The sequence below is a fragment of the Eucyclogobius newberryi genome, unplaced genomic scaffold, assembly GCF_026437365.1.
Source record: "Eucyclogobius newberryi isolate DKJ021-1_F unplaced genomic scaffold, fEucNew1.0.hap1 SCAF_2, whole genome shotgun sequence".
Taxonomy (NCBI): domain Eukaryota; kingdom Metazoa; phylum Chordata; class Actinopteri; order Gobiiformes; family Gobiidae; genus Eucyclogobius; species Eucyclogobius newberryi.
Genome location: NW_027315834.1, coordinates 4,619,628 through 4,642,152, shown reverse-complemented (window position 1 = coordinate 4,642,152; position 22,525 = coordinate 4,619,628). Strand labels below are relative to the sequence as shown.

The following is a 22,525-nucleotide window of genomic DNA, read 5'->3' as shown; positions in this document are numbered from 1 at the left end:
GCGGGGATGTGTGCGGAGACAGGGGTGGGGATGTGGGCGGAGACAGGGGCGGGCATGTGGGCGGGGACAGGGGCAGGGATGTGGGCGGGGATGTGTATGTGGGCGGGGACAGGGGGTTTCCGAGCACTCGAGCCTCAGACGCAGGACAAAACTCAATCAAAATACAACTAATGATGAGGAAACACTGTTGTAACAAGATTAAACAGATTAAAACCAAATTCAAGAGGATTTTGCATATTTCCTCCTCAGTTCCGGTAACAGCTGTAACATGTGCTCCTCCTACTGGTGTAAACATGGAAAAACAACCACAACCGGCCGTCATATCCTGATATACTACATATAATACACCTGTACTGGAGCAGAACAGATTTGACTTGAGCAAAGAGAAAAAGAAACTGTAATAAATGTATACATAATTACATATAATGCTGTTACCCACACAGACCGAGACTTTGAGCCAAAACAACTTGATATAAGCCTATTTTGTTAACCAATTTCTGGTTGTGTCGCTAAGAGTCTCCCCTTTGCACAGCACTGCATAGACCACATGGAGCGGGATCTCATTTTACAATCTATAAAGCGATATAAACGACTCGATGTAAGGCGTTTAAACGTTTTTATTGACTTTTTATTGAGTGATGGACCTTTAGTCGTTCACAGGCACTGGGGAAACGCGGTGGGCTACATTAGCTAGCGGCCTGTACAATCAATCGGGCAATGCTAACGTTTTCAGCACGAGCTCAGAACGGTTTAAAAAAGTCCCCACCCTCCGCGCAGGACCGCCCTCCGCGCGGGACCGCCCTCCGCGCGGGACCGCCCTCCGCACGAGACCGCCCTCCGCACGAGACCGCCCTCCGCACGAGACCGCCCTCCGCTTTGGTGGCTTCTTATACAACTTCTTACACTTTAGCTTTACCCACATCCTGTCATTTATTTACAGAGAGAGAGAATACGCACAGCTTACGTCAATACTTGTTTACTGTATCCGCTGAAACACTGAAAACAAAAGCGGTTTGTAACAGGCTAAAAACGAAATGCTACACTTGCTAATGCTACACTTTGTATCTACTGAGAAACGCCGGCAATAGCCTGAACAAATCTAAAGTATAAAAAGACGGGGGGAAAGGTAAAAGTTGTTCAAAAAGCCAGACTAATAATGCACAACACAATCCAAAACATAAATTATGATTTGGAGATTCATTCTCAGGGCATCGTCCCTTTTACATGATATATATTTATATTCATGGAAGGACTCGGAAGTCTATGTAAAGCCTTGATACAACAAATAAATCCTCAAGGGTTCAGTGGTTTCTGGTGGAAAATAAGGTGCACTGTGTCCCCCGCCATATTTATTTAATAATGGTTGTTTTTATTGCTCAAAACTAGCTTGAAAACATGCCTCTCCACAGATCTGACCGGTCACTTTGCCTGGTGGTGTCACTCATAGACATAAATCTTCAGAGTTACTAAGTGCTAAGTATATTATACTTAGCACTTAGTAACTCTGAAGATTTAAAGGCCTCTAGAGCCTGTTCCCCTGTATTTTTCTTATAGCTGTTAGCATTAGCCGTTAGCATTAGCCTCTAGCCTGAATATGGTTTGGGCTGGTTCAAAGCGCTTTTAGGCCTTGTTTTAAGTCATTGTCGAGTCTGTAAACCTTTTGAATTAATTAGAGTGTAAAACTGTCCTTTGAGCTAATGCTAAGATTTATTCTAGAGACACTAAACATCTGTGACTCTGGAGCATCGGCCAAGTGTAACAGAGCCACCCGTTCGTCTCCATGGAGATAAGTCTAGCCATACTGTGGGACATCTCCATGGACACGACCACAAACGTGCCATAGTGCACCTTTAAATTCAATATTAGTTGGGACAATGAGCTACTTTGGTCATTTTACATAATTATTGTTTCATGTATCTTGGCTAGATTAGTCATTTAGTCATTTATTTTACTCTAGATGTTTTTACTTTATAAACCAAGATCCTCTGTCAGTAAAAGCATGTGGTCTGGAGCAGAGTTCAAGACGTTAAACACAAATTAGTCATGTTAATGTTACTGATATGATGTCACATAATTTATTTATTCTATTTAAAGTTAATTTGTGACATTTTATAATACGAGTTTATGTAGTGCAAATATTCAGTGGCAGATAATGTGGCTTGAAACAAGGTCAAACAAATGTCATTTTAATCTTAGATTTTTGCAGTGCACTGGGTTTCAAAAGTTCCTCAAAAGCGAGAGTTCTTCCCAGACTCAGGGAAAACACGGAAACTCCACAGAAAAAGGCCCCGCGGGGTCTGGTCAGCTCATCACCACCGTTTTCATTTTGAATTCCCAAATCAACAGAGATTTGAAGATTTGAAGCTACTAAACCGTGAACAAATCTCAAAATGAACTAAAGAAAAAAAAAAAAAAAAAAAAAAAGCTACCCATAGTGCCAAATGGGAATGTCAGGATTGATAAATGTTTTAATTACCCATGAGTTCAGATGCTGCAAAACAATCTCATAATCAAAGATATTTCAGATTTGTAAAAATGTGTTCGAAACACGGTAAACTACTTCTGCTGTGACTCCTATAATCATACAATCACCACATTTCTTAAAATACTTTAAAATGTGCAATCTTGACATCCCTGTGGCAACTTTAAAGGTGTACAAGGACATTTCATTGCTTTACCGGGAACTAAAACTGACATAACACACATTTATTTAATAAGTCGATTTTGCTTTAAAAACATACATTCTTGCCGTGAGCGGAGTCACCTGTCCGCAGACGTGACTTGTAACTTGGCCCCGCCTGCTTGTCTAATGCCATATCATACACTGTACTGTATATAAGTGGACAGAGCTAGCCCGTTAGCAGCCGCGTTCCAAACAGGAAGTGAGCGGGAGCGCCATTTTGGCTCCTTCAGGTCCGGCTCCCATTTACTTTCTGTGACTGCTGCCGTCAGCCTCACCCTACATGATCCTGGTGTTTGCATTTAATGTACATCAAGATATGAACTATAATAACTAACAAGGTGCCTTCTTTCTCTGAGGTCCGCGCGACTCGTTACGATGCTCCGCCCTCTGTGGTTGCCATGAAACGCGCACGCGGATTTAAATTAGCCGCTGTAGCTGCTAGCCGAGACCAGTAGGCCGCCCGGTGTCATCCTGTGGAACATTCCAGGCAAAGCAATGAAAGAAGCCCTCCACTAGAACATTTACATAAAGTACCTTTAACACAACCAGAAAAGACTTTAAATAAACTCCGTGCCACAGCGGAATCTCCCCTCGCCATTCTGTACATCATCCCATCGTTTCAACAATAACTTTATGTACAAAACTAGTCTTCATGCATGGGCGCTGGGGGGTAGATGGAGGGGGGCAGCGGTGGCGGGGGAGGGGGGGAGGTCGTGGGGGGCGGCGGGGGCGGGTACGGTTGGTGATACTGGGGCGGCATAGAGAAGGGCCCGGGCGGTTGTGAGAGGAACGCCTGGTGGTGGTGTTGGTGGTGATGGTGGTGGTGTTGGTGGTGATGGTGCGGTGGCAGAAAGGGGTGATGCGCGCTGAAGTGCGGGTGCTGGGGCGGGTACGGGTGGGTCAGATGCGGTGGGGGAGGGAGAGGGGGCGTGGCGGTGTGGGGCGACGGCGGGGGAGGCGGCATCAGCGGCGGGTAGTACGGCGACTGCGCGCCAGCTTGCAGGTGACCCAAGTGGTGACTCTGGCTGAGGTAAGGGTTGAGCGGTTGCTGAGGCGGCGGGGGGAGGGGCGTGGGCGGGTACATGGGCGGCGGCGTGTGCATGAGGTGCGAGTACGGCGGGGACATCATGGGCGGGACGGGCGGCGGAGGCGGGAGGGGAGGAGGCGGGTGGTTGTGTATGTGCTGCGGGGCATATTGCTGCAGATATAACCCGGGACGGGACGGGTCTGCCGGGGCTGCCGAGTGCTGCTCTGTCCTTGGCGACCATTTGTCCATGTGCGTCCTCACGTCCAGCGGCGGGTGAGTCCGATGATCTGAAAGCAAACTCGTCCGCGGTTCCGAAATGTTTGGCGCGAACTTTTGCGAAGGTTTCTCTTCGGCCGGCTTGCTCCGCTCTTGCGAGATCCGCGGTATTCTCGTCTCCAAAAATGTCCTCGCGTCTTTGGCCGGTTGGGAAGACAAATTGACAGAAGAAGAGGGAGAAGGAGAAGGAGAAGTGGAAGGAAGCGAGCGACATTGTGTGGTTCGCGTCGAGTCCGCGTTGGTTTTAGAAGAAGTTTGACTCGTCGTCGTCGCCGCTCCAGCGCTCGTGGAAGGCAGCGAGGAGGAAGCCATCGAGGTGGTAGGACACGAACTAGGAGTCGACTGTGTGGGAGTCGAGAGTAACTGCGACGAGGAAGACTTTGCGCAAGGCGAAGAGATTGGCGATTTGGCACGGTTCGATTCATGCGGCAAACTTTTGGAAGACGTTTTAGATTCCGCGTGCTTTGTGGATGTCACTTTAGGTCGTGGGGAGAGAGTCGAAGGAGTAACGGGCTTTGGAACGTGCTCCGATTTCACCTTGACAACAGGCAAATCGTGTTTGCTTTTCATCGACTCCTTATTCTTAGTCCTGTCTTTTTCCTCTTTAGTTTTGCTCGATTCTAATGACGCAGCGGGCAACGTTTTTGGAAGAATCGCCTCCTCTTGTTTCACTTTAACACTTGGTAAAGTCGTCCGGGCTTCCTCCACCGTGTCCTCCTTCTTAATTCGTTCCTTGGCTAGCTTCCTTTCCTTCTCTCCTTCTCGTTTTGGCTCCTTGATCTCGACAGCCATCTCCTCAACCTTCATCTTGCCCTCGTCTTCCTCCTCTGTGTCCGTGCCCTCGCTGCTGTCGGACTCGTCTCGTCTTTGCTCCGGATGGTATTGCCGTAAGCGGACGTGCCATGCGAGGCTGCACACCGCAGAGACCGTCTTGAATTGGTGGACCACGTTTCGAGGGATGAAGTAAATGTCGTCGTGGCAAAGGCGAATTCGGGCGTAACGGATTCCCTCGCGGCGCAGCTGGTTCAGTTTGGCGTCGTCCACCCACTGAACACACTACAGGGAGAAATGCAAGGAAAAGGAATTAGAAATGTGACCTATACTTTAATAAAACTATTTGGACAATCCTCAGATCACCCAACATGTGTGGACAATAAAGGAATATCTTATCTTATCTAGAATTCATATTGATTTGAGTCATATTTATTAGTACTTTGTGTATTCCTCGGGCACTTGCTCTGGCAAATGCTGATATGTTAAAATACTTGGGCTGAAACAAGATGATTGATTATTCGCAACTAATCGTTTGTTGAAATAATAGTCAACTAATTTAAGTATTTAATATTCATTATCTGGTCTATACTTCGGTTCCAAAACAGGCCATGAGCTGAGAAAATAAGATTTATGATTCAAATCAAGCCATAATTGAAAGAAAAAAATGTGGAAAATGTGAAAATGTTGTGTATTTAATGAAAACAGTCCATAATGTGCTTCACCAGATCCTCTTCACCTGGGTCCAAATGATCGTTAGTTGCAGCTCTACTAAAAAGTGCTATTGGCTCAATATCACATCTGTGATATCAGAGGGCATTTCAAATGAATAATAACACATGAATAATTCATATTTAATTATCACTATTTACATTGGATTATTTTCCTTTTTTGCAGCAGTACAATCTCAAACATTTATTCGTACACTTGAAGTAAACGGCTAATATCCTGTTCTTTGCAGTTCACGGTCACTCCAGCAGGGGGTAGCACCCACATACATTTTCATTATAGATAAATCCAGAGCTGAGAAAGGAGCAGGTCCATGTTCCTCAGTAAAACTGTGTGTGAGTGCAGTACCTGGGAGAGCGGGGGCTCGTACAGGTCCAGCTGCAGCCTCTGGACCACGTACGGGAAGTCAGCCGCGTGGAAACAAATCACGTCTTTGGTCACACAAGAAGGCTCTGAGCTGAAAACACAGCACATGGAGGGATTTGAAACATTTTAAAATACTGTTATTTGGAAATGGAATTATATATTCATATTGGAAATCTGCACAGAAACTGATCAGGCTCATCTCAAATTTCACTATCGAAATGACATCATCCGGAAAAAATGTTGCCAATGGTTAGTCCATGCTAGTTAAAAGTCACATGCTGTACATATTCACATTAAATTACTATGTGTTGTGCTGTGATAGAAAATGAATGATTGTGTATCTGGGACACAAAAGGCATTGATTTCGGAGACTGACCAGGCCCAGTCATGTTTTAGGACTTTGTATTCATGGGGCTGGTGAGATATCTTAATGATCAGGGGATTGTCCTTTTGCACAGTATCAACAAAGAGAAAAGGACTTAAAGTAAAAAATACATGCTTAAATAAACTTAAATAAAATACAACTTAAGATTTTAGCTGCAAAACCGAGTCTCTTCAGAGGCCCAAATACACCACATGGTAATTTATTTATTTATTTATGAATTCATTTATACTGCATCTTTGCCGTTATTGAATGTTTGTCGTCGTCCTCAAAGCTGTGAGTCCAGGACACATTTCCCTCCGTGTCAAAAAGGGTTGCGAGCTAAAGCGATGCTAAAGCCTTCTCACCGGTCCCCACAGCGCACCGCCTTCAGCACGCCCACGGCTGCAGTGGTCTTGCGTTCGAAGCCCTGCCCGATGTGGTCCGCGTGGGCTCTGGTCCGGTCCTCGAACAGCATCTCCCGAGGCTCACTGGTCCTCGGCATGGATTGCAGCAGATTCTTCACCTCGTTTGTGGACCTGCCAAAAAAGAAAGTCCAGAAGAATATATAAGCCACTTTTTCATTTGTGATTTCTGGAGGCCTGGTTTACTCTCTCATGTTTTGAACCTGATAGTGTTCCGGGACTATTCCTCTTTTAGCACTGGTTTAGACCTGCTTTAGTCCCGTTTGGTCCTTCATGAGACTTGGATTTAACCTGGTTACGTTCTGGGATAAACGGGTCCTTCTTGAACGCTGAGGCCTTTACTCTGAAGTTGACTAAACCCATGGAGACAGGAGAGTCTCTGGATAAGTCGCACTATGAAGTGGCTTTAACAACTTGCTCTGTCAACCCAAGTGTGTTCACAGAGCAGGGGGCGGAGTCAGAGTCAGGCCAGCCAATTAGAACAAGGGAGAAGGAAAGAGCGGCGTCCTTCAAAAGGTAAGTTACTGTCAATCATAATCACGAGATATATGAGGTATTAAACATAAGGCAAAAGAAACGCAGACGCTGAGTTCATGTGGACAACAAGTCACGCTGTTACTGAGCTGAGCCGCACGTCATCTACAAAAAGAATAAAAAACAAAATGCCTTAAAGTGTGGGAGCTGCTGACTCCGCCTCTTTTGTTCACTGCGCTTTTTGTTGGCGCAAGCACAAATGGGTTTTTCTGTTATTCTCAGTCTTTTGGTGTTTGCTTTGTGTTAACTTTCAGTAATGCCATAAGGAGGGAAGCAGTTGTTATGAATACAAAACTTAAGACACACTTATGTTTTTGCTCCCATTATTCAGGAGTTGAACTCAAAGATGTAGGAGAAAAAGATGACTTTTACCACAAACACAACATTTCCATTTCTAACCACCAAAATGGCCACTGAAGTAGCTGGATATTGGCTCCAACATTCACCAGAATATATCAAGCCAAAATGATTCAATTCCGTTCGGGCTGAATGTCAAAAGGTTCGAACGATCAGAGCACAAAAACACTTCTGAAGAGCAGAGAGAAACGCAGCTCTGCAGTCAGCTCACGCTTTGGCTCAAGAACATGCAAACACACATGAAACCACAGCACGATGGAAGGAATGTCAGCAATTATTAGCAAATATTGTAATTGTGATTAGATTTGCACTGTATCAGAATCAGAAAAGGTTTATTGCCATTGTCAATGAACAACATTCACAAACACAGGAACTTGCTTTGGTGATTCAGTGCAACATAAAACAATGAACAATGATAAAAACAAGATATATAGAATCAAAAAGGGCATGCATTGAAGAAAAACAATTTAAATTTACTATAAGATAAAAGACTGCTGCCTCCGCGACCCGGCCCTGGATAAAGCGGAAGAAGATGGATGGATACAAGATAAATAATAATATGCCTGTAACTTTAGAGAAGACTGTAATTGAATTCCTTTTACACTACAGAGTTAGCAGCTTTTAGAAATAACAGCACATTTTAGGTTATACTATCTAAAGTAATAGCTAAAATGATTTACCAATTGTGATAACTCTTAATTAAAGCTCCAAGATTGCAATTTGAATGGCCGTTTAGCAAACCACCAAGACTATTTCAACCTACTAACGTTGTAGTTTGAACCGGGAAAAGGTTAGTTCAGTCTTCTGTGAAGCATGTCAAGCGGCACTGACATTGGAGAGAACAATTATTCAGGTTATTTGGTTAAACATTATGATCGTAACAACTAAAGTAAAAACCAACGTGATTTCAATTCAATTTAGACTCCAATGTTTGGTGTCTAATTTACTTCACACAATTTTTTGAAGTTTTGTTTTTGGCCATTTCCACACATAAAATACCTTATTTTATATGCAAAATTACATGATGAAGAACATATATATTTATTTTTCTTATATTTATGGGAGTAAACTACAGAAGACGTTTAACATTGATATCTCTAAACTCACGATTTCTATTCAGCAGCAGTGTTTTGCCTTAAAGCAGAAATAAGTAACATTTTGCCCTCATTTCACTGAGTCTTTGCACGTCCCTGTGAAGGTTAAATATCGGTATGTATTTTCGGGGCATTTGAAGGCTCTCTGGGCAGAAAACCAGCCTTGCAACACGACATTGACCTAAAAGTATCACTGGCTCTTTTTTATATTTGGCAATGTTAAAACGTTTTTGTGTGTGACTATACCGACATATTTCAAGAGAAAAGAAGAAAAATAAAATAAATAAGTGACAGTTTTTGGGTTTGTTCTTTGACAGTGTAATTTCACAAAGGAGCTGCAGGGGGAGCTCTATTGCTAAAGTGACTTTGTTCTGCTTTAAATGTATAAAGCTGATCACATACTAACTAGAAGAATGGGAATAGTAATGAAAAAGAACTAAAGATGTTGTGTTTTTTGCTCATAGTGTCACCAATAGTGGATGATCACTAAATGGTCATGTTCCTTCTCACGGTGCTGCTTAAAATGCATGTGGCGACCTCCAGTTTGGTTCATCTTTCAGGCCTCGGATGTGGAAAGGAAGTGAAGAAAGCTTAATGTGGACTTGTGAGTTCATTCCTTCAGAGATAAGCGCAGCAGAGGCAGAAATAGAGTCGGGGAGCAGAGAATGATGAATCGCACACACACACAGCGGGTTTGACAGTAACAAATGACAAACCTGCTGGAACTGTGAAAGGGAAACAGAGCTGAACTATGGCCCGTCTACACTGATGCTTTACCATGACTTCCACCCAAAAATAAAAAGGAACATGTTTGGTGTCGAGTGATGGTTGTTCAGCAGGTATTCGAAAATCTCAAAGGCTGAAATGATATACGCATGTCATTGAATGTTCTCTGCACACTCTGAAGAAGGCTTGGACCACACACAATCTAAAATAGAGTTAGGATTGTTGGAGTCGTTTAAAAAGGGGCTGTACCCAACTTTATTAAATGTAGTAAAGTAAAAACAGTTTTGCTCCAGTAAAGATATAATGCAACTCTTAGGAGTCAGAAGCAGACCGCTGTGTGCTGTCTGCATCTGATTATAGAGTGTTTTATTCTCCATGAAGCAGGAGCTGGGAGGAGATGTTAGCATGCACTTCCTGTTAGCTTTCACGGCAAAGGTAAACTCTGTTGTGAAATATTGCCTTGAATACAATGATAGAATGATAAAAAAGCAGATAAACAGGAACACTGCAGCTTTGCTCACGGTTCTCCTTGAATAAGTTTCAATGTTGAGAAAATGTAAAAAAAAAAAAAAAAAGAACAATGAAGTGAGTTGTGTAATCACAGAGAGAGCTCAAAGAGAATTATTATTATGATATACATGATTATTTATCATAGAAACTATGACGTAGGGATAGATTATTGCTGGGTTTCAGTGACATTGCAACAACTTAAAGTATAGCCAATCATCTGGACGATGTAATCAAAGGGAAACTGTTCTGACTTGCATTATATGAAAGATAACAAGTTCACAATATCATACAGAAAGCTCCCGTCTAAAATGCCATGATTTGTTGTTTTGCTGAAAGTGACTAAAGACAGATCAGGAGATGAGCCTGTTGAGACCAGCTGCTGCACAGACGTCTCTGACACGTCACATGTAAAGCATCCACACAACACAACACAACACCACACCACACAACTTTAAACGCTAACATTTTACACAAATAAAAGTACAAAGAAGTGGTCAGAGAAATTACATAAGGACATCCTCTTACAGAGGACTGGGCACTGCCCTAATTGGTTAAAGTCCTTTCTGGAATATGCAGTGAAAATGTGTCTTATCACAATGATGCAGACGAGTCAGATCTATCTTCACTGTCGCAGGTGAATATGGACCAGTGGATTCACTGCATCAAACAGATCAGTTTGTGGAGGCAAAACAACTTTCTCCAGCTGAACTCAAACAAGACTGAAATCATTGTCTTTGTCCCACAGAAACACAGAGAAAGTGTTAGCGGTCACCTCCAGAGTCTCGCTCTTAAACCTAAGTCAAGTTAGAAATCTGGGGATAATAATGGACTCAGACCTGAACTTTAACAGCCACATCAAATCATCAACATCAGCAGCTTTTTACCATCTAAAAAACATTCCTAAAATCTGAAATATAGTGTCTAAAGCAGACTTGGAGAGACTTATCCATGCGTTTGTCTCCAGTAGATTAGACTACTGTAACGGCCTGCTCACTGGCCTCTCCAAACGAGCTGTAAAACAGCTGCAGTACATCCAGAACGCTGCTGCTCGGGTCCTGACTAGAACCAGGAAGTATGATCACATTAGTCCTGTTCTCAGGTCTCTGCACTGGCTCCCTGTGGCTCAGAGAATAGACTTTAAAGCAGCTCTGCTTGTGTACAAGTCTCTCCATGGCCTAGCACCAAAGTACATCTTGGACATGTTAGTGCCATATGAACCATCTCGGACTCTGAGGACCTCAGGGACCGGCCTCCTGCTGGTGCCCAGAGTCAGGACTAAACATGGAGCGGCCTCCTGCTGGTGCCAGAGTCAGGACTCATGGACCGGCCTCCTGCTGGTGCCAGAGTCAGGACTAAACATGGAGCGGCCTCCTGCTGGTGCCAGAGTCAGGACTAAACATGGACCGGCCTCCTGCTGGTGCCAGAGTCAGGACTAAACATGGAGCGGCCTCCTGCTGGTGCCAGAGTCAGGACTAAACATGGAGCGGCCTCCTGCTGGTGCCAGAGTCAGGACTAAACATGGGGAATCTGCGTTTCAGTTTTATGCAGCTAAAATCTGGAACATTCTTCCTGAAGATTTGAGACAGGTTCTACTCTGGCAATGTTCAAATCTAAACAAAAAGCTGTTTAGCTGTGCATATGACTGAAAGGATTTTCTTTGCACTCATGTCTGTGATTTTAATGCGTTTTTTCCTGTTGTGTGAAGCACTTTGAATTGCCTTGTGTGCGACTTGTGCTCTACAGTACTAACCACCTCTGTAAACAGCCCTCGATTACTGACGGCATTAATCCCTCTCAAACATTTAGCATCATGATAATAATAGCTGCTGGCTCACACATTAGCACATTGTGAGAGAGAGAGAGAGACAGACGCAGCCTCGAGCCATGTGTCATCCAAAGTACCATTGATGCATTGATGACGCAACTTTTAAAATTAATCTATGATCTCAGCTCTGTTCTCAACAAAATGACCAACTTCTGTGTGAGATACGGCAGCCGCCCAGGGATTCTATTAACTGTGATTAGACGGATCCACAAATCGCTCAAGCATCTGTGGCTCAATACATTTGCTAAAAAATAAAGAGTCTGACCGTCTCCTTTTGAAGGGCGACTTGGGGATATCAGCAAGTGGAATCATCTGCTCCCCAGGCCTCACCCACAGGATGGGCCCGTCGTCGCTGTCTTTGGGCTCCATGTACCTCAGGCTGGAAAAGGTGCCCCACGGAAGAGTCCTCTGCAGCAGCAAAACACAAACAAGAAGGCGTTTTTGTACATTCTGCTCATTCAGCACAAGGTTTAAACAATTTATCTAAAGGTTTTACTGCTTTCAATGTTAGACGAACTGAAATATGGGAGAATAAACAAGAACCTGAGGCAGTGGCGTTTTAATAAATTAGTAATCTTACAGTTAAGAGGGGGGAAAACATAATGATTGATCTTCCAGCCCTACTTTCCAACAGGCGGCTCACCTTTAGGAAGAGAGATTCCTCCAGAAACCCGAGGAATTCTGGGAAATAGTTGCCGACCTCCTCGTCCACGGCTCCCACCAGACTGATCTGCCTCATGGGGCCCGCTCTGTACGTGCCGTGGCTGTACGATCTCTTCACCTGCAATTGAAAGAAACAAGGCATTGACCGTGATCGAATCAAGCTCAGGTTTCCTCTGTAGGAATGTGACATCGATGAACGGAGCAGACGGGGAAATACCAGCTGTGAGAAACTGTGGTTGCCAAGTGGCCCATGTGTTTTGGGACATTAGGACCGAGATAAACAAAGCCGTTGCCATCCACTTTGACTTTAGAATTACTATGTGTCTGGGCCTCAAAACACCCTCTATGGACACAGAGGATGGATACCTTTTAGAGCATACATTTGGCAGCAGGATTGATGACAAATGAACCCCACAATCAAGGACTGGACCGATATTATAATTGTAAATGTAGACTGTGTTTTCAGACAATTTTATGCAGGATTCTCGCTCTTTGTTTTCTCATTCTTTGTTTTTTAAAAATTGAACCAAAACCCCTAAGCAAGACCAGTTTATACCACATAAATTCTGACTGAAAATAACTTATAACTGACATTATAAATATTACATTCAGACTTCAGAATCAAAAGTTTGATTAAATGGGACTTAAACGCTGGACAAGATGTGCCATCATTTCATTGGATGAATAATGATAATAACCAGAACAGAGCATTTCATGAAGCCAACTCGAGCTTGTATAAAAACAGGAGGACTCGAGGTGACATGGGTTTACTATATTTAATAAGAGACCGTTACTGCCACGCTGCTCCTCTGAGACACAGGAAATCATTCTGCTGTCGTCAAACTGTGACTACGGCCAAATCCTCTTTGAAAGTCATTGTGCAGTTTTCAGCTCACTCGTAAAACTGCAGGAACATGTAAATATGTTGTGATGGTCCCATGTCTTCAAATAAGTTCAATATAAAGTTATGTTGTTTTTACCAAGTGTTTGTTTAGCTGATGTGACACTGATTTATTTTAGTTTCTTTGTTTTGATAACTTTATTTCTTATGCTGGTCGGCTGCGTGTTTGTAACAATAACAAATTCCCCTTGGTATTAAATAAAATAAATTCTGACCTTCCAGGGTGTATGTGGCACCCTGGCACGGAAACAAAGTACTTAGAAATACGATGACATTTTTTTAAATTCCAAAAGACTCATGGGACCATTTCCCCCTTTTTTTTCTTTTCTGAGTATTGCGATAAAAATGAAATAAAGATTTTGTTATTTCAGGTGTAAGTATCAGACTAAATATAAAAGGGCTGTTAAATTGCCCTAAAAAGGCATAACCTTGGTAATAAGATTACAACATAGCATTGTTGCAAAACAACATTCAGAATATGATGAATGTTGTTTTGAAATGAATTGAGCAGTAAATGTAAACAAACCTAGTTTCTTTGAACAAAATGCCTGGATACAGTGAGAAAAGTGTGGATAGTACTGTAGTAATGCTTCCAGCCTCAACAGCAAAGGAGGCATGGCATTGTTTTCACTTCATCACAAGAAAGAACAGAGAGAAAGGGAGAGCTTGATCCTAAAATAACTGTGCTGAATGTGAGTGTGTGGAGTGCACACGGCTGTTCTGAGCACAGCAGACGAACAGGAAACGTGACAGACTTCCTCACAGCTGAAGCCTTCACACTCGGCCAGTTCTGCTGCTTTCTGTGCAAACAACGGTGGCTAATGCCCTCTAGGGAGAACTGCTACCATCAACACAAGACAGAGCAGAATGCATTAGGTCTGTGAGCAACACGTGCACTGCTACAAACTGTTTATAATGAATAAGTTCTGTTTCTCACAATTTTAAGCACCTTTAATGAAAGAAAGCTGAAAACTCCTGTGCTGATTTCCACCTGCCTCTGCAAGGTATGTCACTGTAAACATCATCACAATAAAGCACCGCTCGGCCGGACCCTGCTGAGCCCTCGCTCCCTCTCTAGAGCATAAGTCTGTTTGTATATTATGCCTGTGCGTCATAACAAAGCTGCAGGCTGCTGAATCTCACTCTCTCTTACATAATCTGTCTGTAACACTGGAGACATGAAGAGGCCAAACGAGTTCAAAAGAGGCACAAAACACTGTGGTATATTCAATAAAACATTGCAACAGGCCAGTATGTAATGAATTCATAGCGATTGAGAGAGTGATAGAAAATGTTATGTGGTATATATCAAGTCTGACTAGGGCAATAGGGATGTACTAATATTGGGTAAAGGTCACATACAAAAGGTCAACATAAAGAGTCCAGAGTTTTTTTGTATTAAAAATGTCAGCAGAGGGCATGATAGCCACATTTCCATGGGAGCAGTACAGGCTTTATAATTTGGTCTTGTTTCCACAGTGCAAAATGATCTGTACCGCCCCGTGTGAGGGGTCCGTAAGGGGGCCGCGAGTGCTACCATCTTCCAGGGCATGCTAGCTCGCTTTTAGGTCCCAGAACATTAGGTGATTGGACAGGCCCTGTGTGGACGGTCCCTCTTCTGCCTGAAGAGTGGGTCCAGCTCGACTCAGACGGTCCCTCTTCTGCCTGAAGAGTGGGTCCAGCTCGACTCAGACGGTCCCTCTTCTGCCTGAAGAGTGGGTCCAGCTCGACTCAGACGGTCCCTCATCTGCCTGAAGAGTGGGTCCAGCTCCAGTCTCCTCGTGTCCGTCTGTCCGTCTGTGAGAGTCGGATCTCTCCTTCACTGGAACTCCTCCAGGTTTCTACGCTTTTTTCCCAAAGAGGTTTTTTTGTAGTTTTTCCTGGCCGAGAAGGAGAGTCTAAGGACAGAGGACCCTGGGACATCGTCCCTCGCCACCACAGACATTGTCTGACTTCATCGCCACCACAGACATTCTTGATTCATTTCTCCCTGTGGCCCTCAGAGGCAACTGTTGTTGTGATTTTGGGCCTTACAAAAATAAATTGATTTGATTTTGATTTGATTTGAGAGAATGCAGACGGCAAAACAGATATAAATAACAAATCATTATTTCTCACCAAACGCTGACTTGTTCTCGTGCATTACAGCATTTCCAGTAATGCTAACTAATATGTAGAGCAGACAACAAACATCAGTGGTTGCCTGTTTATCGAAGCGCGGCACTCACATAATGCAAACCCAACACATTTCATAAAGAGATGTGAAATAAACGCAGAAAAGCTGAGGATAAACCAGAAGTTGTGTGCTCTTTACTCTAGCAAACTAGGAATTACAAAACATCTTTGTGTGAAATGCTGAGATCGGACTCATGATTAAAAAGTATAATCCAGTCCCTATGATTTTATTTATTAGAAGACATCAGAAGTGTTTGGGTTAGGTCAGTTGCTCACGTAGCAGAGCTCTGCCTCTGGACCCAGAGCCAGGTCCTGAACATCTCTGGAGCATCTTGAACCGCTTCTGTTACTGTCAAAGTGAACCGCTCTGAGGGACCAGAGCCAGTCGTAACATGTCTACAGCTCTGATGCGAAAAGAAAAAAAAGAAAGCAGAGACTGAAACAATATCTCCTCATGGTCATTTGAGCACTGACAAAGTCTGATAAATACGTGTTGACAAATGCACAGATGAGCTTCATGCATTAGGACCTGGGACATGCAGAGCAGTCAAAGGGAGGTGTTTTGAGCTCTGGAGAGGGAGAGTAAAAACAGGACCAAAACTCAATCCTCGATATGAATTTGATAAGCCATTGTCAACGTCTATGACAGGTTCCCCTTAGTTTTGGTGGTTATACTTATGTTAAATTTCAGTTTGTGAAGACATTTTGAAAAATAAAACGACTCCCTCAGTGATGTCATCAATATGCGACGAGCCATTGAAAACACAAAGACAATTGACACTAAACTGACACACTTTTCTGACAGTTTTAACAATCATTCAAATAAAGGTGTTATATGGCGTCATTGTCTGTCAAATCAATACTGTTGTGTATATTATATGGCTTTTGGCTCTTGTTTTCAGTATGGTCCAGGCTTTTAGATAGACGCCCGTCTTTCCGTAGTTTGGACAGGGTATTTCAAAGTGTGGACGGGCATTTTCGAGTGCAGGGGGTGGCGCACGGCGTTAAAAGCACCGCTTTATTTAGTAAAAGCATCGGAAAATACGGCGCGATACGTCGCTCCTAAGTGGCGGAGTGTGATCATAATTGTGGCTTTCCACATTCGGCTCATACTTTTTGCGGACAAAATTAAATGGATGGGGTGTTTTCAAATCATATCTAAAAGCCTGGTATGGTTATATCATTATATATCTTATATATCATATATATATATATCATATATATATATATCATATATATATATATCATATATATATATATATATCATATATATATATATATCATATATATATATATATCATATATATATATATATCATATATATATATATATGATATATATATATATATCATATATATATATATATATATATATATATATATATATGATATATATATATATATCATATATATATATATATATATATATATATATATATATATATATATCATATATCATATATATATATATATATATCATATATATATATATATATATATATATATATATATATATATCATATATATATATATATATATATATATATATATATATATATATATATATATATATATATATATATATATAATCTATCTCTAAGTTCAAAGACATAATAGAGGCAATATTCAGCGACATGTCATGTGATCCTGCTGAGAATAGCTTTAGTCCCAGTGTAATTTATTACTTTGTTGACACAGCCATAAATTCTTAGAAATCTGCTCTTGATGTTGCAGCTCTATTAAAACAAAAAGGTCAAAGGTCATTAGGTCAAAACGAGCCTCCTGTGGCACAATGAAGAGCTGCATTTACATAGCCTAAGAGTTAGAAAATTAGAAAGACCATTTGGTCGGTCCCACCCAGAAGAATCCCTAAAAGCGTGGAAACTCTGCTACTGTCCTATAAGCAGGCTCTGCCTAAGGCCCAAACCAGATACTATTCACATCTAATAGAAGACAACTAAAATAACACTAGGTTTCTTTTCACCACTGTAGCCAGGCTAACAAACAACAATAAAACAATTAGAGCTAAACTAAAGGAAATTACTCCAACCATTAGCTCTGAACAAGCCCAAGTTCTAAAATATTGTCCCGTAAATCCATCAGTAATAGGTTCACTGCTGTTGATCAAGCAGAGATAACTTCAGCCATTATGTCCTCTAAAACATCATCAACCAATTCCAAGCAGACTCCTCAAAGACACATTCTCCCCATAATTATGAATTATATTCCCTGTATAATAAATACTTCATTTGAAAGTGGTTGTGTTCCATATGTAGTCATTAAACCGCTATTGAAAAAAGCCTCATCTTGATCCTGACTTGTTAGGAAACTACAGACGTATTCCAAGTCTCCCTTTTGTCTCCAAATCCTTGAAAGAGTTGCAGTTAAACAGGCTGAGAAATAGATTTTCAAAGTTAGGGGCCAGGGGGGCCCCTACCTAAAAAAGTTAGGGGCCCCCCAGCAATTTCAGGGGCCCACAAGCGCGAAACTGCGAAGTGGCATGTCTGTCAAAACAAACTTAAGCGATGGAAATGCCCGCGCACATGCTCCGCTGCCTCCGCTGTACAACTACAGCAATAATCGTGGCCTGTAGTATAGCGCGCCCGAGTTTGTGCAGAGGAATCGCTTTGGGCATGTTCACCGCGCTGTTTTTGCCTATTAAAAATATATATTACGGCGAAAAATTTGCGTCTGTCAAATGATAATATTTGAGTAAGTTGTGGTCATTTGAATGTATACAACTCTCAAACCCATTCACTGAGAAAACGGCTTCCAAAGTTTCTCACCGGAGTGAGCCCAGAGTCACAGGGGGGCTCATTTGCATCTCATTGAGATAAGCCCTCCCCCCTGTCACACTGACACCACCTTCCCCCTACAGCTGTCACTGAAGACTCAAGAGGAGTGTTGTTATTGATGGTAACTGGACTTGAATCAGAATTAGAAGTTACTATATTAAAATGGAAATACTTGGATTACAAAAGGCCCTGAATAGAGGTGATTTAGTGCACCAACAACGGTGCACTGAATGATTCAACACAAACAACAAAAGATAAGATAAGATAGCCTTTAATGTTACAACGCAGTAGATACAGGGGGAAAGGACAGATAATTTATAGGAAGTTTAAAAAACACTCTTAATAGAAGAACTCTTATAAACAGATGCCAGGGCCAGGTATACGAACTGCAACATATGAGATAATAGACATCATAGGTACACCATCAGAGTCCAATTACGTCCGCAGCCTCTTTTGCACATTCGTCTTCTGTGCTGTGACTCTCGGCGCTGGGCATGTGATGTCTTTTGCCTCGTCAGCACAGAAAGGCCTGATTTTTTCATGCAGGTAGGTCTGCCTGTCAATGTTCAGTCCAGGTGGGACCAGGACATGGAGATTGTCAACCGGAGGCAGAACAGCTGTAGTGCGTAGTAGCTGAAATTCCACTGGTTCTGCTCCACAGTGACTTTTCGCAAGCACCACACCTGGTCTCTTGGCATCAAAGCTGTAAGCAAATAACAGGACATTTAAGAAATGGCTAACTATTTCACATGAAACACTCATTAACTCATTTTTTTTGTTTGAATATAAATACCTGAAGTGCTGATAGCTCTTGATCTTTGGAAGCCGTCTGAAGAAGGGACTCAGATGCTTCTGCCAGTCGAAGTTCTTGACGAACACTCTGCCATCCGCCGTTCCAACAAGCTGTGGGATATTGAGGTGACTCTCAGGAGAGCTGTTTTCCACTACCTGATGACAAGGGCGACAATGTAAAAAAAAATTAGAACAGAAGAAAAATATCTGCACTGAAGTTTTGCCAGGCTAATGTTTACACATTACAGTAGTCAAATAACATAAACTAACCTCAGCGAGATTAATACATATGACATTTGATTAAGACGTATATGTCTCTATAATTGCCATTCTGCATTTGCACTATTAGTAGTACCTGCTGTGCAAAGTCAAAGCTGTAATGCATCCTGATGTCTTTGCTTGCTGGCGGTGAGGGTCCGAAAGACAGCACATTAGATTCTGTTGTCAGTCTGCAGGCAGCAATCAAAGTGTTGTAAAAAGTCCTCTCGCTGTGCACGCTTCTTCCTCAACCGTGGTGTTGCTCCATTTTCATCATAGTGTTTAATTATGTCAGTCAGGGTGTCTTTGCCAATTCTGAAAAGGGGGAAAAAAAGGATTAGGGTTGACAGTAATATGGGAATAACACGCTTCACGTGGCTAGCTAGCTTGTGATATCATGGCTCACCAGGTTTAGACCAAAACAGGCACTAACAACACAAACACGACCACAACAGCACACCAAAACATAACTTTCAAGCGTGTTTGTGATGCCATTTATTCTGCATTATTCACATTCTGACGTTTACGTCGTATTTAAGACTTAAAACGCGGAGGAGCGGGACACGGCCGGGCTAACGGCGCTACGTGGCTAGCTAGCTTGTGATGGCTCAACAAAACAGGCACTCACAACACAAACACGACCACAACAGCACACCAAAACATAACTTTCAAGCGTGTTTGTGATGCCATTTATTCTGCATTATTCACATTCTGACGTTTACGTCGTATTTAAGACTTAAAACGCGGAGGAGCGGGACACGGCCGGGGCTAGCGGCGCTACGTGATGTGATGGATCAACAAAACAGGCACTCACAACACAAACACGACCACAAAAGCACACTAAAACAGGCGTATTTAATATTAATCATTACTTACGCCATGAGGAACAGGAAAGTACTTCTGCAGACTTCCGTGCCTCCTATGAAAAAGCTTGTCCGGGCAAACTTGCGCTTCTTCTGGGGCTTTTTCGTGGACGTCGTCAGCTCAGAAGTGACGACAGAACGTCTGTTTGCTTCCATATGTCCGATAATCCTCATATCCTGCCACTCTCTTTCTGCTGCTAATGAGTCGCTCCGTAGCTTGTACATGAGTTCTGGAGTGAGTTTCCCGCTACACGATTTGCTTGAGAGTAGAGAATTTTCTTTTCTTCTTGAGTAACATTTGCAGTCCAACTCTTCGTTCTCTCCTGCAAAAGTAACCGTGGCTATAGCGTCTGTTATTTCACGCTCCAGCTCTTCGGCGTGACCGGGCGCTCCTTCCTCTGTCCAAAACCCATCTTCCTCCTCATCTAAGGTCAGCCGTAGACTAGGGATATTTTCCAGCTGGATGAAATCGCACTCTTCATCTGTGACCTCATCTTCAGATTCAGAACTTAGATAGTCATCTGGATAAGCGGACTTTTCGCAGAAATAATCCAAAAGCGTGGAGCTGTAACAACCTCTGTTAAGCTCCGAAGCGATAGCAGAAGGATCCATTTTTCAACTGATTTTACACAGTGTGTGTTGCGTGTCCCTGTGTTGCTGCTTATCAAGTAGCCATGCGGCTGGCGGCTCAGCCCATTGGCTGACTACAATAGCGCAGCTGTTCATATGGAAATGCGGTCACACCCACTCTGCACGTCCAGAGAGCGCCCGAAAACACCACATTTTAAACGGCTTTATTTATGCTTTTAATGCTGCAAATACTGTTATCTGATACATCGAATGGCTGGTCCATATCTTCAACTTTCACATAATGCAAAAAAACAAAAATCACAAATTTGGGGGGGAAAAAGTAAAATGCTGTTTTTCTCAGTTTCACCGAGGCCGACATGGTCCGACAATTGCCGTGGCGAGTCACATATGTGCCCGAAGTGGTTTTTTGATTGATTCCTGCAGTTTTTAGCGAGAGTACAGTCTATATCCTTTTCCTCGGATGAGCAGATGGACTCACAGCAACGAGTCAATACCACCTGGCTGTTCTTGGTCTTAGATTTTATCAAATAAATTTCCCCCAAAAATGCATGGTTTTTTACTTCTCCATTACGCATTTTTTGGCTGGTGCGACTTATACTCCGGAAAATACAGTGACCCTTGTAGCAATGAACTATTACAGCCATATTTAAACTTGAAAAACCCAACTGTGCGTGTTTGCAGGAGGAGGAGGTTTCATATAGTGACACACAGCTCTCACATTTAGAGCTGCGTCTGCTGAAAAGCCTTTTGTCCACTCAAACCTCCAGAGTGGATTTGTATAGAAACTGTAGTTTTCTTTTCAATACAACCACCAGCCCCTGTCTGCTACTAATGGTGTTAGCCAGTTTAACACTGTACAACATATCTGGCTGTTTTTCTATGCTTTGTGTGTTTGTTTATGAAATATTTGATTGTGCATTTTCATTATTATACCCTAGATCTTGTAAGTAGTTACCTCTTCATCTTCCTGGAAACACAAGTTTATGTAATAGTACCATGTGGATGTGTTCCTGTACTAGATATAATGTAGATTCAGATCTTTCTAAAAACTATTCAGGAAAGGTCAAAGTTCCTCCTGTTTTTTTTACAATATTGCTCAAGTTAAAATTTTTAAATTAATTATTATTAGAATCACTGTTGTGTGTAATAATAATAATAAAGTCTGAATGCACTTGTAAGACTGTCCCTTTAAGACCAGTGTTCCTCACAGAGATAACGTCATTGTCCACTGGTCTCGTTAATTTTCCCTCTCAGCATTGACCTTGAATGGAGACTGCAGGACTCACATTTGTAAGCAGGTACTGTACCATGGCTAAAAACAGGACTGGAGCAGTATAACATAGAAACAATGTCCCATATTGATCACGATTGGGTGAGGCTTTCAATATTGATTTCCTGAGCATAAACAGTACAGACCAAACAATACCATTTTACACACAAAAAATAGTCAATCCATCGTATTGTCCAAAGTCATTTTTTTTTCCCAATTATTTTTTCTGATGAGTCTGCATCTTGCACCTCTTTACTGCTCTACATTAGTGTCACAAAACAAGAGGAACTGCCAAAAAGGAGGCATTCACAGAAGGAGACAGATGCTGCAGCAGATGGTTCAAGTACAATGATATCACTTATTTTCATATGACCATGAATTAAGTAGAATGTTTCAAAACCAAGATTATGTCCTCAGTGCACATTTAGGTCATTCCAATTTAATTCGTATTATAGCCGACAAGCGCAAAGTCAAAATGTCTCACCAAAAGGTTTCACAGAATAGTTGACCGAATAAAAAATGGCCTGTGAGGAA

The 22,525-nt window shown here is 42.3% G+C and overlaps 1 protein-coding gene across 1 annotated transcript in view; it reads right to left on the bottom strand.

The window, feature by feature from the left end:
• Positions 1-2,669: 2,669 nt before the first annotated feature.
• The window catches only part of LOC140367333 (uncharacterized), a 41,500-nt gene continuing 21,644 nt past the window's right edge, over positions 2,670-22,525 (bottom strand). The window contains exons 5-9 of the mRNA XM_072453761.1: positions 12,328-12,465; positions 11,950-12,092; positions 6,582-6,752; positions 5,835-5,943; positions 2,670-5,042 (exon numbers count right to left, since the gene is read on the bottom strand). Of these exons, the coding sequence (XP_072309862.1) occupies positions 3,327-5,042; positions 5,835-5,943; positions 6,582-6,752; positions 11,950-12,092; positions 12,328-12,465 (2,277 nt within the window). The 3' untranslated portion in view covers positions 2,670-3,326. The remainder of the gene's footprint in view (positions 5,043-5,834; positions 5,944-6,581; positions 6,753-11,949; positions 12,093-12,327; positions 12,466-22,525) is intronic.